This window comes from Alternaria ventricosa, assembly GCF_023758065.1.
Source record: "Alternaria ventricosa strain BMP 2768 chromosome Unknown scaffold_7, whole genome shotgun sequence".
Lineage (NCBI taxonomy): Eukaryota > Fungi > Ascomycota > Dothideomycetes > Pleosporales > Pleosporaceae > Alternaria > Alternaria ventricosa.
Window position 1 is genome coordinate 1393619 of NW_026055687.1, and position 17204 is coordinate 1410822.

The following is a 17204-nucleotide window of genomic DNA, read 5'->3' on the forward strand; positions in this document are numbered from 1 at the left end:
TGGTTCTTCACCCGTGCCAACAGCTTCTGAATAACCGTGTGTAGAACAACTTGTGCAGCATGCCACATGGTAAGATATCTGTATTGATCCATTATGATCACGTATATCTTAACGTGCCAAAGGTGTTTTTGAAGGGCTGGATCAGTAAGTTGGGGACTTTTCCTTCCCTTCTTGTCCAAAAGATGTACAGGGTCGTGTTCATCTACATGCATCGAGTAAGCGTGATTCAACCGATGCTCCTCACGGCGCATCCCACTTACAGAACTCGCCAACAGCATTAGTGAAATAGGATGGATCATCGCGCATAGCCCAGGCATGGTCCTCCCACTCGTGTATCCTAGCCGCTATAGAGGACATGATTGTATCAAAGTCGGTCCAGTGTGGGACGGAGTATGGGATTTTTTGGGCTAGTGCGAAAGCCGAGTCCCATCCATCTTCTTTTGTCGTCCTTATTTCGGGGGGCTCGGGCTGTTTGGGGGCTCGGTTGAAGGTCGCAAGGGGCTCGAGGTCCTCGGGGGCTTGGAAGAAGGCCGTGATCCTCTCCAGACTGATTTCTACGTCGGGAAGTAGCTCAAGGCAGATTTTGACGAGGAAGGCCATCAGGGGCTGCTGTATCTGTAGGACGATAAGAGCCTCGCTCGCGCGCCTCACATTTTTTTGAGATTCCAGAGCGACCGGAAGCTTGACCGGATACCCGTATTCTTGTAGATCAGTAGGATGCATCATCAGATAGTAACCCCATTCGCTGGGTTTGTATTTGTCTTTCCATTCGCGTACTGTCTCCTCAGTTTCCGAATCTTCGGGTTCCTTGCCGTTGGATTCGTCTTCCAATAGAGCTTTGTGTTGGCCTTCGTCATTTGGGTCGTAATATATCGGACGCACCTTGATAACGTTGATGTTGCGACCGAGCTCTGAGCTTTGCCAGTCCGTCTCGGCAAAATTGTTGGGTGTAGTCCGTCCGCGAGAGTTCAGAAGTTGTAAAACATGTGTTGGAGTCACGAGGTCCTCCGTATTGATATATGGCCATTTGTATACATCTTCTCTGATCGTGGAAGTGGAAGCCTCGCTGAACTCTCGTCTTTCGACTCTGTAGTAGTCGCGAAGGTCTGGGCGATGCTGGTGCGGCATTTGCGTATGCCATGAGCGTTCAAGAATAGCTTTACGTTGAGTACGCGTCTTCTTCGTCCATCTTTTCCGTATAACGCCCTCGTATCTTATCAAAATGGCGTTTAGTATGCAATAGTCGTCCCTTATTGACTTGACCTTCTCATCCGTCTCTTTGTGAAATTCTCCATACGGCATTGGCACTGTGTGACCACTGTCAAGGAGCGGCCAGGGTCTCTTTGCCGGTTCCATTGGTTTGGGCTTGACGAAATTGGTACGGTTCTCTCTCTCCATAGCTGGTCGCAGTTTCTGAGGTCAACTCCTAAGGGGGACGGAGAAAGCTTTCACGTCAGATCCTGCAGAAAAGCTGATCAATGCTGATGCGGCGGTAACGTAAGTAACCATGTAGGGATTTAATGATGACGCCAGTTCCAATCGACAACAGCCGTGTTTACTGTTCTTGCGTTATTGCGAGAAGGAAGATGGGGAACACGACAAAAGCGATCTGGTCGAATTGCTCGGGCCGACTGTCGCGCATTGGCCCCGCATTGCAGATCCCTACCACATAACAGGCCTCGAGCAACGGATCGCAATGCACATGTCATCTGGAGTTTTTGGGGTTGCGAAACTCCTCATTCGAGAGCGTTTCCTTGCGTACAATTCGTATAGATTGCGGAAGATACAACTATGTCAATTAGAGATGAATGCACTGTGCCCAAACAAATGCTACAACTGAGTTTCAGCCAGACATGCCTCAACATCTCATCAACGACTCTTCACGCAGTGTTCCTCCCAATACCAGCCTTATACCTAGCCAAGCACCTCTCCCTCGCAAACTTATGCTCAACAACCGGCTCGGGATAGCCCTTCGCCTTCGCAATCTGCGCGGCCTTTCCACCCGCCGCATACGGGTTATGTATAGCCGCCCCCTCCACCTCTGCCAGCTCCGGTAGCCACAGCTTGATAAACTCACCCTGCTCATCAAACCTCTCCGATTGTGTCCACGGGTTGAAGATCCTAAAGTAGGGCTGTGGATCTACACCTGTTGATGCACTGAAGCCCCAGCCGCCGTTGTTGGACGCGAAATCGCCGTCGATGAGGTGCGTGATGAAGTATTGTTCGCCGAGGCGCCAGTCGAGGAGGAGATGTTTCGCGAGGAAGGAGGCGGTTATCATGCGCAGGCGGTTGTGCATGTAGCCTGTGTGGTTGAGGCAGCGCATTGCGGCGTCCACGATGGGGTAGCCGGTCTGGCCTTGTGTCCAGGCTTGGAAGTGCGCGTCGTTGTATTCCCATTCGATGTTTGTGTATTCGAATTTGAAGGGCTTGTTCATGCTGGGGGTTTGTTAGCATCTTCATGGTAAGCAATGGGATAGTTGTGAATACCAAACGTAGGGCCAGTGTACAAGCACATGCCGATAAAAGTCCCGCCAAGCGACTTCTGACATCCAGCCTTTGACGCCGTCCTTTCCTCCGTCGAGCCTCTTCGCGCTGTTGACGTCTCGAGCCATGCGTATACTGGTTCGTGCCGCCAGCGTGCCAGCAGCGTGATGCACGCTCACGCGCGCGGTGCTGTTCATCGCGGGAAAGTTGCGCGTGTCCTGGTATTTTACCACCTTTTCTTCCAAGAAGCGCTCAAGGCGATCCATAGCGGCGGCCTCACCCGCGGGCCACAGTTGCTGAAATCGTTCCTTCTCTTCTGCCGTCATCGCTTTGCACTCTGGTAGATCGGGGATTTTCGTGTCGAAGAGCTGAGTGAATTTCTTGCGGAAGGCTGGTGGGTTTCGCTCGGGCGCAGGGCGTTCGTTCAGGAGATGTGGATGCTCATGCAGATGTGCAACCCATGATCGGAACCAAGGGCTGTACATCGCATATTGCTTTCCACCTCCTGTCTTGAGACTACCAGGTGGTACCACGCAGTCGTCGTGATGCGGCTCGAAGTTGATACCCTTTTCCAGCATCATGCGTACCAAGCGCCCCTCCCGCCGAAGCTCGTCAGGTTCGTATTCCAGGTTGCAGAAGACGTTCTTCGCGTTCCATTCTTCTGCCAACTCCACCAACCGCTTTGTCACGTTCTTTCGCTCGGGAATCGTTTCGACATAGAGGGGGATGTTCAGTTCTGCGAGTTCCTTCTTGAGTGTCTCCACAGAGCGCAATTCGAAATGACACTTTGGCGGGCTGACCAGATGAGCCTCCCAGTCTTGCGGGCTCATAAACCAAACGCCTATCAGACCCACTCCCTTCTTCTCCGCCAATTCTGCTGCTTGAGACAAGCCAGTATTATCTCCTATCCGCAGATCCCTCTTGAACCAGTGTACCACCGCGTCGCCATGTTGCGCTTTCTTCCCTTCTCTGATAGCTTTTCGTTTGTCCTTTGTACTCTCCAACGTCTTGTTCAGAATCTCGATCGGGCGCGGTACCTCATTCTGATTATACAACGCGCATCGTTCATTGCTCATCTCAGCAGGATAGTATCGTCGATCGACTATGCCGGCTCTCTCCTCTGGCCTCGAATGATCGAAGCCTTCTTCCTCCTTCTTCACTGCTCCTCCAGGCGCTCCATTCTCGGTGTTCTTCGCTATCGAGTCTACGGGAGGCGCATCGCTCGTAGTGGCTTTCGGAAGAGGTTTCGCGATGCGCGAACGCTTGTTGGGGGCGTCGCCGGATACGTCGGTGTAGTTCTTCGCGGATGCCGCATTAGCGGGTATGCTCGCTTTACGTTTCGGTGGCATCGTGGCTAGTCTCTTCGCGGGAGGGGATGGGTGTATGCGTAGAAGGGGTTTGAGGGACAACAGGAGCCTCGGACGCGCGAGCAGCATACGCGTTTCGTGGAACCGCAGAATGGGCGAGATGAGGATAACCTCCTGAAACAGGATTTAATGAAGCCATTGCCGTGCTATACTCGACGCGTTCAGCTGTCGCGTCGATTTAGCACCGATCGATGACGCAGATGGTACCTGGCGCATGGAGGATCCAGATCGATGCCAGATAAGCGAGCCGACCCCTGCATACTTTGAGCCGCACCATCACGTGTCCCGAGATACTCTAATTCTCCATCGTGAAGAGCAGTCAGCATTACAGGCTCTGTCGAAATGTCTCGCTATATCGGCACGCGAAACTGCTTACGTCCATTAAGCTCTCACGACGCCTAGTGCAGCCTTTTGAGTGACCGGCCCGCCTTCGGAAGGGATCATCGCGCCTGCAACCTTGGCCTCGGCCCACTGTCTGGTTCCTAACGATACATGATTGGAACAGATTCGAGCATGGCTTAAGCAAGAAACCCACCGCCCAGTGCGGCTCCAAGAGAGTCCGCTGTACAACTACGCCCCGAGGTCGTTGAGCCTTGGCCGCCCACCAGTCGACTGTGCCCAGGTTTTAAAGATCGTATAGCACAAGTTCCAATAGGCCTACTATCAAGAGCCTGATCCACTTCTCGCTCGAAATGCCCGACCGGATAGCATGAACATCCGTCCCGAGCTCGCTTCGGGCCGACTACCTACTATCAAACGAGTACGCGAGAGACGTCTTTGGATGCTCAACTTGGTTGCTGTTTAATGCTGTTATGTGTAGCTAGGTAGGTACATAAGTGGTTCGAGAAATCCTTTCTATAGGTGCTTCCACAACAGGTAGATCGTTCTATTCCCTATCTACTACCTACCAGACATGCTGAACATGGAGGTCAAAACATTACTTCTGTATCTTCTAACAAACATTACAAGTGCCTCTACCCTCTATCCGACAGTCAAAACAACCAACGGCACCCTCACTGGAATACACAACCTAGACTACAACCAAGACTTCTTCCTCGGTATCCCCTATGCCCAACCCCCAACCGGGCCCCTCCGCTACCGCCGCACTGCGCCCCTTGCCCATCCCTTAGGACAGTTCGATGCAAACAACTACGGACCAGGATGCATTTCCACATCCATAAACCTATCCGTATTCTCACAAACCACGCCATCCTACCCCGAGAGCGAAGATTGCCTAACGCTCAATGTTGTCCGACCCGCTGGTCTCAACAAAGGCGCTAAACTCCCCGTTTTACTCTTCATCCACGGCGGTGGTTTCCAAGAAGGCAGTGGCGGGGATCAACGCTATAACATGTCTTTCCTCGTGCAAGAATCAGTCACAGTCGGCGCGCCCATCATCGGCGTCACGATTAACTACCGGCTATCTGGTTTTGGCTTCCTGCCCGGAAGCGCGGTACTTGAGTCTGGCAATGCGAATCTGGGTCTACACGATCAGAGGATGGCGCTTTGTTGGGTGAGGGAGAATATCGCTGCGTTTGGTGGAGATGCGGAAAAGGTTACGATACAGGGAGAGTCGGCGGGTGCGATGTCAGTTGGACATCATCTTGTTGCGTCTGGAGGGAAAGATGAGGGCCTCTTTCGCGCCGCGATTGTGCAGAGTGGTGGACCGGCGGTTGTTGCGAGGGGGATGTCGTTACGGAAGCAGAACGACTTCTACGACAACTTGCTCAGGCAGACTGGTTGCATGCTCGAGGAGGACACGCTCGACTGCCTGAGAAGTCTACCCGCCGAGGCGCTCAAAGCCATTTTCCAACATCAACCATTGATCCCAGTTCAGGACGGCGAGTTCTTCGATGGAAACTCGCGCATGGCTCTGAAGCAGGGCAGATTTGTACGGGTGCCTATACTTGCTGGTGCAAATACGAATGAGGGTACATCTCTCACCATAAGTCAGGGTTTGAAAGGTATAAGTAAGCCCACCCAGTTCCGGGCAGTTGTCGCGGGATACTTGGGTCCTGGCATAGCCAGTACGACGGTGGATAGTATCGCTGCTGAATACCTCGAGCGTATGTCGCCTGCAGATCTACAAGATTCCCTCGGTACTGTGCTGCCATCATCGAGCCCAGAGTACGGCAGTCTATACGGAAGAACTACCTTGTTCGTAGGCGATCATATTTTCATTGCTGCAAGACGCTTCGCCACAGAGACGTGGGCTGAATATGGTGTCCCTGCTTACAGCTACCGCTTTGATACTGTGGGCAGCGGTATTTCGCCCAAGACTCTAGGTGCCGCGCACTACACAGAGATACCGTTCGTGTTTGGCAATGTCGATGGTGTTGGACATGAGGTCAATTTTCTTGCTTCCAACTCTACTGAAGAACGTGACGATCTTGTTCGGCTCAGTAAGTGCATGTGCAGGATGTGGTTGAGCTTTGTTAACGAGCTCTCGCCGAATGCGCATTATGCTCTGGACTCTAGCACATCCTGGCCGACATACACAAAAGGAAGCGCAAGGAATATGCTCTTCAGGAAGAGTGGCATCAGTCTGGAAGAAGATACTTGGAGGGCGAGTGCGATTAATTGGATGAATAGCGCTGCCGCTGGCTTGGAAGTCTAGTAAGATGTTTATACGGAGTTTGTAGATTTGATAGTAGCCCACGCCAGCGACTTGAAACATATAACCCACACGTTCTCGCAAACACGATGCACTTAGATGATCATGTAAGCTCGTAGGTATCATCAGAAAATTGCACAAGTCTGGTATAGCTCTCTGCCAGTATCAAAAAGTCGTAGAACAAGAGTAAATGTAACATGTCCTCGGTAATACGGGGGAATACAATGCAAATACATCAAGTTCATGGCAGCACGCCCAGCGTGAAGGCCGGGCAAATGCAATTTTTCAGTAGTATTACTATAATACACAGGCTTACTAACAGCCGTTCTAATTCGCATCGTTCAGTGAAACACTCAAACCCGCCCATCTCAGCCCAGCACAGCTCTCTATCGCGAAAAACAATCAATCAATCAATCAATCAAGCACGTATATACTGTCATCGCTATCCTCGCCTCCATCTTCATTACGAGGCGACAATCGCTTCTAACGACTTCCTCTCCTCTCTGGGGCTGGACCGGGAACCATGACTTTGAACGGCATCTCGCGACCGGTAGCACCTCCGACATTCATCGGTGCGTACGGGCTGAAATGCTGTCCTTGCTGCTGCTGGTGTTGTTGCTGAGATGGGGCGGGTGCCAGTACCTGCTGTCCGTTTTGGCCGGTAGTAGCAGCACTCCTTGGCAGTGACTGGCCACTGCTCTTGGGTCTGCCACCGGCTGGGCTTTGGGGACCGTACGGGCTGGGGTATGTGGGCATGTTCATGGGTGCTGGGGCGAGTTGGCGGGGACCTCCAAACGGTCCGCCTGCTGTGCTCGGGGGTTGGGTAAGGGGAATTCCGCTGTGGGCGTGTGGCGCGTGATGGGGATATGGGCTAGGGAAAGAACCAGTGGGAAGGGCCGCAAGTGGCGAGTACTGCATCATCATGTGTTGTGGTGGAGGCGGTCCGCTGAGGTACATGTAGTGTTGCGGCGGGCCTTGGGTATACTGCAGGTACGCTTCTGGCGGAGGGTGATGGGGACTGTGTTGAGGAGCGTGCTGTGGATGGTGTATCGGAGATGCTTGCTGGGAATGCGAAGGCTGCGACTGCGGTGTAGCGCCAGTCGCCGAGCCTTCAGACTGCCGGGCACCCTTCTGCGTCGCGGATTTTTCGCGCGGATCGGGTGTTGGGGTAATTCCGGCCTGCGCTTCCTCCTCGCGCTTCTTTGCCTTGCGTTCGGCCCACCACATGGTCATGGACTGACTGCGCTTCTCTGATTTTACGCGCGGTTTGCGTCGCGAGCCTGACGCTGGGGATGAGTCGTCCGCGTAGCTGTTGTTGGCTGTATACTGACTAAGGGGGGCAGTGAGCATGTACGCGTCAGGAGTACTGGATTCGCTCGGATGCACAAGTGGTACCTCTGTGTTGGGCGCAGAATACTGTAGTGTGCCTTGAAAAACCGTCTCAGCAGAGTTCGGTGCCATGATGGGTATGCCTTCCGGGAACGGCTGGGCATCAATAGTAAACTGACCTTGACCTTCACTCATGGAGTTCAGTGCTGGTGGTGGAGCGTTTGGGCCATGTGCTGAGGGGGCTGGGGTTCCCGATTCGCTCGTCTTCTTTCGTGGGCCTTTCTTTACTCCAAAGTCACTGCGGCGAGCTACGTTCTTGCTACCGGCTGGGCGTCCACGCTTGGGGTTAGCATCTGAATACTCATCTACGTCCATGGTTGATGAGTCTTCGTCTCCGGAACTACCGACGACTGATTCCTCTCTCATTTCTTGGATGCGCTGATGGAGTAAGTTACTAGCCGTTGTCCGGGCTCGCTTTACGCCCCGTCCTTCGGGTTCTGGCGTCTCCGAGGTTGGCTTCGTGAATCGACTAACACCTTTCTTGCGCGCGCCGCCCCAACCGTTGTGCTTCTTGGGGGTGTTGGCACCAGTTCCTGTGTCAGTACCGTCGAACTTGCGGGTGGCTCTTCGTTGTCGCTTGGAGGGTCGACCTTCACCATCTTCTTCGTCTTCCTCTTCACTGGGAGCTGCCGACTCAAGCTGATCCCGTGTGCGACGCGTGCGTAGTTCTCTCTTGCCACCCTTGTCCGCGCCTGGTCGCTGTAGGAAAGGATCCTGACAACCGGGTGGCTTCTTTGGGTCGTAGACATAGCCATAGAGGTCGGCCTCTTTCATGTCCTCGAAGACTTCTGGAGCCAGCGGGATACGTCCACCGTTGCAAGCCTTCTTTGCTGGATGCATGTGAGGTGCAGTCTAGAACTGTTAGTGGATACATATGAAAGGATGACAGTAACATACCCTTGCGTCCAACACGAGATACTCGTCCTGCCAAGCTTTGAGGATCTGTTGCGTGTTCTGCGTCAGAGCATAGAGATTCTCAGTACTCCGTTGCGCTGCTGGAAACTTCGTCAAGGCGGCAATAGCAGCTTGTACGTCAGTCATCGGCTTGAAGCGCTTCTGCAGGAGGTAGTCTGCTCTATCTTCGCACTCGGCTTCGATCGGAGAAGGCGCGTCTTCGATGAAGGGATCGGGAAGATCTGACTCGGAGAGCACATCCTCCTCAGGCTCTAGCAGTTTTGGGACTGCGGACTCAGCGGGCGTCGATGCAGAATCTCGCGGTGTCTGTGAGGCTGACTCTGGCAGCGCGATCTTGGGAACCGCAAGCTTGGTAGATCTCCTAGACGTGGGCTCTGGTCTTGACTCGCGTGTCGGTGCTGATGTATGTGAACCGCCTTCGAGTGAGTCTTGACCGGGTGGCGCAGAACCTTGGGGTGTTCTGGATGGTTTCTGTACAACGTCTATGCGATCATACTCGGCCTCGCTCTCGTCATCCTCGATCGCCTCTTCGTTCTCATCATCAGAGCTATGCAGACGGTTGTTGTTGAGTAGTCGCATAGATGGCTTGGCGGTGCCGTTAGGTGTGCTCTGATTGGATGGCTGATCATCATCATCTTCTGTAAGTGGAAACATGGCGGCAGCATTGCGAGAAGCTTTTGATGGCGCAGATGAAGTCCCTCTTGAGGTACCGCCGCGACCGCGTCCTCCTCGACTGCCTCTGCCGCGACCGCCTCGACCGCGTCCGCCACGTGAGCCTCGACCACCGCGTCCACGACCTCTTGGCGCTGGCGGAGGCGCAACAGGCACTTCAACCTCACTCTCTTCGGCGCTCTCATCGTCAGTTTCAGAGGCTTCTTCCGGGGTAGGTGAGCGCTCTGGAAGTGCGCCAACTAGTGACTTGCGTTCTTTGGGAAGTTTTCCATGGTGCTTCTTGAGACCGTCAAAGAACTCGGGTGACAGGCCAAAGACCATGAACAACGGGTGCTCGTAAGATGCGTAAATTTCGGACGCAGACGGCGCCTCGAATGAATTACCAGAAATGTTGGAAGCTGAGCGAGTAGTCTTCCTGGTGATGGTTGGACTCAGTTTGGTGGGACTGAATGTTGGTGCTACCGTGTCTGGCGCATCTGGTTCTGACGGGGCTTGTTTTGCTGCTTGACCACGGGTCCGGGAAGGCGTGTCATCTTGCTGCGAATTGCGACGTGTGGCACCGCGCGTAGCCGCACCCCTTGGACGTGGCATCAGGAAGATACGCGAGGCCAATGCAAGTAGTGAATGTTGTGTTGAGTTTGATGTGGGTGTACCTGTCGGGACAATGTCTCCATGTAGGGGCCGAAGGGGCGTAGCGCGAATCGCAAGCCTTCAGGGTGACAAAAGCTGTGAGCGAAGAAGATGAACAGAACCTTGCGCTTCCGCAAAGAGCGCGCGCAAATAAAAGCTAGCAGGTGATAGAGGGTATCTTGAAAAGGAAATGGGAAATGGAATAGTCAGTGAATCGAGTGTGATGATCTTTGTTACGGAGCGTGGCTGCTTCAGCAAAAGCGAGCCGAACCATGATCGCGCTTGGCGCATTTCAGGCAGCCAATGACATCAACACGCTAAACTGACTGGCATCTAGCTGTCAGATGGTCCAAACAGGACGGCCATGACTTGATGTTTGCAGTGATATCCGCCGACTATATACGCCTCCGCTCTCTCAGTGACTCGTGACTGTGGGCACTATCACCTTGAACTAGTCTCCTTATCTTCCATCCATCATGCCACCCAAGACAGCTGACGAGGAACTCGCGGAACTAGAAGCTCTGGCTGGTGAGACTCCTGCACCCCCGCCGAAGCATGCCAAAGGGTCTCGCGCACCGCGTCAGAAGATCCAACGCCAGGAGGATGAAGATGCACTGAAGGATCTGGACGAGCTGGAGCAATTGGGCAAGGCTCAACCAGCTCCCCGCCAGATCAGCCGCCCAAACACACCCAAAGTAGCCTCGTCGTCGACTACATCGAGCAGCCGCCGCGCACCAGGCGTTGCTACTCCCTCTTCCACTGGATCAGCACGCACAAGCGAAGACAACCGACCTTCAGTGCCGAGGAAATCAGGGGAGAGCACCCGTTCGTACCACCAGAGCTTCGCGCCAACCCAAGAGGAGCCCGCCAAACAACAAGCACCAGAGCCCCAGGAGGAGAAGCAGTCAGGTGGATCTTGGTGGGGAGGTGGATGGGGAGGACTTGTATCCACAGCCACTGCAGCAGCAGAGACGGCGAGGAAGCAAGCCGAAGCCGCTTACCAAGAGATCCAAAAGAACCAAGAAGCCCAACGATGGGCAGAGCAAGTACGGGGGAACGTTGGGGCTCTTCGCGGCATTGGTACGATTCATCTTCCAATCCATCCATGCCATCTCAATCTAACAAGCTACAGGAGGTGAACTCGGCAAGCGTGCCGTACCTACCTTTACCAACATCCTAAACACCCTCGCACCACCCATCTCCCAGCATGAACGCCTCCAGATTCACATCACACACGACCTCATCGGGTACCCCTCGCTCGACCCCCTCATCTACCAGACCTTCGCCGGAGTCATGGCACAAGTAGAAGGCGGTGACCTTATGGTCATCCAACGCGGCTCAGAGTCAACACAGCGCGGATCGCTAGACGGCTACCGGGGCGGCGGCGGAGGCTGGAACGACGGGCCATGGTGGCGACACACCGACAAGCGCGACCTTTCCGTGGTCAAAGGACTTGTAGAAGGCACAAAGCTCGCACGCGTCAGCGCAGAGTCCTACGCGAATGAGTTCTTTGGCGCAAGAGGAGGTGTTGAAGAAGCGGCCAAGCAAGCGACAGAGGTCCTGAGCGAAACAAACCCAGTCAGGAGCAGCGACATCTTTATTGCCATCCAAGCTATCAGCTACCCCGTACAAGACGAACTCTTCGCTACATCATCCTCAGAAGAAAAGTCGGATGTGGAAGAACAAAAGGAGGACGGAGAGGAAGTGGCTTTCGCTATCTACCTGCACGACCCTATCCACGGCATCTCCTTCAAGTCCATCAGCCAGTCTTTCCCGTCGAAATGGGTCGACTGGCTAGATGCGCCGGCCAATACCGAAGCTGAGGGCGAGGAGCAACAACTACCGCAGGAGATTTACGAGATTATCGAAAGTGGTGGTGTTGATCCGCGGGAGTGGGTTAGTGAGTGGATGGAGGAGACGATCAACTTGAGTGTGGGTATTGTTGCACAGCGCTACGTTGCGCGGAGGATGGGGGTTGGAGAGGGTGGACTAGGTCGAGGGAAGGCGAGGGAAGCTGTGGTGGATGCTGGTGGTGGTGAGGCAGCACGAGCGGGTATCATTTGAGGACGTGGCATGGATATGATAGTTTCTTTCATTTCTCTGGTCGCGGCAAGGCGCTGGGATATGCTACCTGAATACTCACTGGATGAGCTCGGCATTTGCCTCACGAATGGACCATGTTGTTCAACATATGACATCTTCGGCTTCCATCCCATGTCCTTCAAGTATGCCTTCTGTTGTTGATTCCCTCAGGTAATCACTAATGGCCTGGCTTGTATCGCATGATACCGATCGCACAACCATGGAAGGCTCATCGTTCCTCACGCCGCACACTTTTCTCGCTGTCCATGAAGCCGCTCTCGCGTTGGGGCGGATTACTTCATGCCAAACCCCAGAGACCCAGGTCATAATCCTACGCGCCTTGCCAAATATCTATTCGACAAAGTCCACATCTCAACCACTCTTCTTCTTGTCGCCGGGTTCCCTCTTATCCCTCTTTCCCCCCTTGAGTATCTCGAGATGCCCCGCCTTCTGCGCAAGCATCTTCTCTGTATTGCCTACGAGGCCGGAGCTGCTCTTGTGCTTGATCTTGTTCTGTGTGATTATAGACGCTTTCTTGGGCTTAATGACGCGGGCGCCAGTTTGTTTGCGCGCGACCGAGGACCTAGAGATCAGATGTTAGTATGCGTGTTGGGAGAGTATTTGCGCTTGGTGGAGTGTTGAGCGCGGGGATAGAACGCACTTCTTCGGAGGAGCGGCCTTGGTCTTCTTGATTGCGCCTTGGGCCATTGCGACGGTCGGCAGTAGACGCGTACGTGGGGTGGAGGATGCGGAGGTTTGACAAAAGTCGGAGCGTCTTGGACTCCCTTCCGGAACGGTGTACGAAGGCTTAGTCGGGTGATTGATCTCCGAACACGACTAATCACACGATGGTATGCAAATCTCCACTAATCGAGTCGGACGTTGTATGGCGCTATGGGGGGCGGAGACGGCTGTATGTTGCTTTGGATAATTCGCGCTTCCAACATTTTTCACGATGCTTGGCGCCTCGCCGCCGCACTAGGCCCAGAGCGGTTTGAGCAGTTTGCGGGGGACTGCATTTAGCCTTTTCACCCACCGTGGGGAGTGCCGCTCCATGAGCCCGTAGACCCGTTTTCCAAGCCTCTTCGCGCTTCGCGCCCTGCGTTTCTTTTGGAAATCTCCGTCTGCAATGACAGTAATCAGGCGGCCACTTGCTCGTCGTCGAGGGAAAGCCTGGCGAACTCGCACGGAACAATTTCTGCGTCGTCTCAGCATCATAGAGATGGTATCCGATTGTCTGGACGCCTAGTTGGTACCAATCAATCGCACAGCGCCTTTGCTACCGACTTTCCATGTGCAGTGCATGGATCCGGATATTTGCATGCTGCACGTGTCCTCCGACCTACCGCCAAGACTGCTTGCTTGCCCTTCTAGAAGTCTTGCAGCGACAAGGCGACTGGCTCATGTACGTCACGTCAATTTAGCCATAGAACAGCCGGTCCCGGCTGGGGTAAAGCGACTAGGGTCCCTCAATATCGGGCCGTTGGCCAGCAACTGCATGCTGTTCCTGGATATGCAGTCGCTGCTAGACAATTCACAGGAAGGTGGTCATTCGGTGTACGAACATGCACGATGACTAGTTGACTAAACGGTTAGGGCGGTGGGGATCTCTTGGTAACTACGGGGTTACCGTCGTGGCTATCACCGCGGCGTATGGCCTGGGGAAGCCATTCAAAAGCTGGGGATTCTCCGCGTTTTTGGTCGCTGTTCAGGACGTTGCTCGACTACTGACCAAGCCATCATGGAGCTCTTCTCTCGCACCGTGGTCAGCGCCCTGTCGCTTTCCGTTGCCTTTGCTGGCTCGGCTTCTGCTCTCGAGGCCTTCCGCAAGCCTACTGTTTCTTCTACAGAAGGCGATGGCTCGTCTCTTCTCGCCGCTCGTGGCTCTCCTGTCAGTATCCACGCCGATGCTGCGGATTGGCCTGGTGTTCTGCGCGCTGCTCACGACCTCGCTATCGACTTTGGACGCGTTACGGGTACCAATGGTACACTCATGACTTCTGGAACGCCGACGGCTAATGCTTCCATGATCTTCAATGTCACTGGCATCAGCGAGGATTGGAGCGTTAGTGGCAGTGCTGCGTCCAACTCATCTGCTGGCACCATCATCGTGGGAACCATTGGCAATTCAAGTCTGATCGACGACATGATTGCGAGCGGACAGCTCGACGTCAGCGAGATTGAGGGTCAATGGGAGTCATACGTTAGTGCGGTGGTGAAGCAGGCTGGAAACATGACTGGCGACGCACTTGTCATTGCTGGTATGTATCCCGAGATTGGCCTTGATGCTCCACGCTAACTCTTTCTAGGCAGCGATCGCCGTGGTGCCATTTACGGTATCTACGATATCTCTGAGCAGATCGGTGTCTCTCCATGGCACTGGTTCGCCGACGTACCTGCGAAGAAACATGACTCCATCTATATGCTGCAAACCACCAAGGTCCAGAAGACACCATCTGTCAAGTACCGAGGTTTCTTCATCAACGATGAAGCCCCAGCTCTGACCGGCTGGGCCAACGACCGCTACCCTCAGTCTCCTTATGGCGCACCCTTTGGAGCTCAGTTCTACTCCAAGGTCTTCGAACTGCTGCTTCGCTCCAAGGCCAACTACCTCTGGCCCGCTATGTGGAACGGCATGTTCAACGTCGACGACGCCCGCAACCAACCTCTTGCTGACGAATACGGTATTGTGATGGGAACTTCCCACACTGAGCCCATGGTCCGCGCCACCCAGGAATGGAGCAAGGTCGCCAAGGGTGCTGAATCTGGCTGGTCTTGGGCGACCAACAACGCCACTCTCTACGACTACTTCATGGAGGGTGCTGTGCGCGCTGCTCCCTACGAGAATGTCGTCACTGTTGGTATGCGCGGATACCACGACACTGCCATGTCTTCTGATGTCCAAACCTCAGTTCTTGAGGCCGTTGTCGACGCTCAGCAAGATATTCTCACCAAGGTCCACGGAGACGCATCTCAAGTTCCTCAGATGTGGTGCTTGTACAAGGAAGTCCAGGACTACTTTGAGGCTGGCATGAAGGTTCCTGATTGGGTTACTTTGCTCTGGACTGAAGACAACTGGCAAAACATTCGTCGTCTCCCAGTTGGCGACGAGAAGAACCGATCCGGAGGTGCCGGTGTCTATTACCACTTCGACTACGTCGGTGATTCCCGCAACTACAAGTGGCAAGATACCATCCAGCTCCAGAAGACTTACGAGCAGATGAAGTTGGCCAAGGACCGTGAGGCTGACCGTATCTGGATCGTCAACGTCGGTGACATCAAGCCTGCCGAGATCGCCATCAGCCATTGGTTCGATATTGCCTACGACATGGACTCTTACAACCACGACTCAGTGCCCGAGTGGCTCGAGGGTTTTGCTGCCCGTAACTTTGGTGATGAGCATGCTCAGGAGATCGCCGAGATCATGGACGAGTATGGTTTCCTCGCCAACATGCGCAAATTCGAATGGGTCGAGCCCTCTTCCTTCAGCGTCCTCAACTACGAGGAGGCTGATCGCATTCTCGCCCACTGGGAGTCACTCGCCGAACGCGCCAACAAGGTCAACGCTGCGCTTTCTCCAGAGCAACAGCCCGCATTCTACGAGATCATCCTGCACCGTGTCCTTGCTGGAGGCAACCACGTTGATGTACAGGTTTCTGGCGCCAGGAACATCATCTACGCGCAGATGGGCCGCAACAGCGCCAACAGGTGGATGCAGCGTGTGATTGATGGCATGAACAAGGACCACAACCTCACCCGCCTCTACCACACTCAGCTCAATGGCAAGTGGGACCACATGATGGACCAGACCCATTTGGGATACCAAGGATACTGGTAAGTTTTCGATACCTTTGCAATGGAAGATTTGTACTGACCCAATCACAGGCAACAACCTATGCGCCAGTCCACCCCCGACCTCCGCTGGGTACAGACTCAAGAACGATCCCTAGCCGGTGACATGGGCATCTCGGTCGAGGGCTCAAACGCCACCATCCCTGGTGACGATATGTGGCACAGTAACGGAGGTGGCTCTCTGACCCTCCCGGCCATGACACCCTTCACCCCCAAGCGCTGGATCGAGATCTCGCATCGCGGCACCGGCGCCTTCAACTGGAACATCAGCGCTGACCCCTTCGTCACGCTCTCCAAGGCTAAGGGAACCATGCAGCCCAACGACGAAGACATCCGCATCTACGTCGACGTAGACTGGACCAAGGTCGAAGACGGCTTTGGCGCCCAAAGCAAGCTCAACTTCTCCAGCTCCACCGACTTCGGCACCCAAGGCGGAAACCCACAAGTCATGTTCATGGTAAACAAGACGTCCATCCCCTCTGACTTCAACGCCGGCTTCGTCGAATCCGCTGGCCAACTCGCTTTCGAAGCAGAGCACTACACGCGCTCCACCCCCGGCTCGTCCGACAACGAATACATGGTCCTCCCTAAATACGGCCGTACCATGTCTGGCGTCAAGCTCGCCAACAACCTAGCCGAAGGCCTCGATTCCTCCAGCGCACCAAGTCTAGAATACGACTTCGTCACTTTCACGCCCACCACCAAGGCCAAGGGCCTCAACGTCACCCTCATCCTCACACCCACCCACAACATCAACCCCAAAGTGCCCCTCGCGTACATCGCGCAGATCGACAACAAGACCGAGGCCCGCCGCGAGTTCGTCATCGACCAGCCACAGCCCAACTTCCCTGTCGGATGGGGTGTTGCGGTCGCGGACAGCGCGTGGAAGAACACGACTAACCATGGTGAGCTTGCACCTGGTAAGCACACATTGAAGCTGTGGCTTGTAGAGGCGAATGTTATTCTGCAGAAGGTTGTCCTGGATTTGGGAGGTGTTGTTTACAGCCATAATGGGCCGCCGGAGAGTTATCGTGTTGGTGGGAATGCGACTATGCACTAGATGGTGGTGCTAGAGGGGATGTAAAGGATAGTATGGAAGAGATGAATTCAGTAATGTAATGTGTTCATTCGCAATGAATTGTTGAAACGTGTGTGTGTATGTGTGTGTGTGTATGTGTGTGTGTGTGTGGGTGTGTGTG

At 54.2% G+C, this 17204-nt stretch overlaps 7 protein-coding genes across 7 annotated transcripts; 3 read left to right on the forward strand and 4 right to left on the reverse strand.

Moving 5' to 3' along the window:
* Positions 1-240: 240 nt before the first annotated feature.
* On the reverse strand, positions 241-1302 carry J4E93_005227 (uncharacterized protein; the record flags this gene model as incomplete). Its single annotated transcript, XM_049343149.1, has 2 exons — positions 241-1213; positions 1298-1302. 2 exons carry the CDS (start codon positions 1300-1302, stop codon positions 241-243), a joined length of 978 nt encoding a protein of 325 aa, XP_049200149.1.
* A 1154-nt stretch (positions 1303-2456) lies between these two features.
* J4E93_005228 (uncharacterized protein) lies at positions 2457-4067 on the reverse strand (the record flags this gene model as incomplete). Its single annotated transcript, XM_049343150.1, has 2 exons — positions 2457-3965; positions 4059-4067. 2 exons carry the CDS (start codon positions 4065-4067, stop codon positions 2457-2459), a joined length of 1518 nt encoding a protein of 505 aa, XP_049200150.1.
* Positions 4068-4764: 697 nt separating this feature from the next.
* Positions 4765-6468, forward strand: J4E93_005229 (uncharacterized protein; the record flags this gene model as incomplete). The annotated part of the gene is made up of 1 exon (XM_049343151.1): positions 4765-6468. The coding sequence occupies one exon, from the start codon at positions 4765-4767 to the stop codon at positions 6466-6468; it is 1704 nt and encodes a 567-aa protein (XP_049200151.1).
* Positions 6469-6948: 480 nt separating this feature from the next.
* Positions 6949-8609, reverse strand: J4E93_005230 (uncharacterized protein; the record flags this gene model as incomplete). The annotated part of the gene is made up of 2 exons (XM_049343152.1): positions 6949-8473; positions 8602-8609. 2 exons carry the CDS (start codon positions 8607-8609, stop codon positions 6949-6951), a joined length of 1533 nt encoding a protein of 510 aa, XP_049200152.1.
* Positions 8610-8715: 106 nt separating this feature from the next.
* Positions 8716-10032, reverse strand: J4E93_005231 (uncharacterized protein; the record flags this gene model as incomplete). The annotated part of the gene is made up of 2 exons (XM_049343153.1): positions 8716-9923; positions 10026-10032. 2 exons carry the CDS (start codon positions 10030-10032, stop codon positions 8716-8718), a joined length of 1215 nt encoding a protein of 404 aa, XP_049200153.1.
* Positions 10033-10547: 515 nt separating this feature from the next.
* On the forward strand, positions 10548-12135 carry J4E93_005232 (uncharacterized protein; the record flags this gene model as incomplete). Its single annotated transcript, XM_049343154.1, has 2 exons — positions 10548-11151; positions 11204-12135. The coding sequence occupies 2 exons, from the start codon at positions 10548-10550 to the stop codon at positions 12133-12135; spliced, it is 1536 nt and encodes a 511-aa protein (XP_049200154.1).
* A 1759-nt stretch (positions 12136-13894) lies between these two features.
* On the forward strand, positions 13895-17065 carry J4E93_005233 (uncharacterized protein; the record flags this gene model as incomplete). Its single annotated transcript, XM_049343155.1, has 3 exons — positions 13895-14414; positions 14463-15987; positions 16039-17065. The coding sequence occupies 3 exons, from the start codon at positions 13895-13897 to the stop codon at positions 17063-17065; spliced, it is 3072 nt and encodes a 1023-aa protein (XP_049200155.1).
* Positions 17066-17204: the final 139 nt, after the last annotated feature.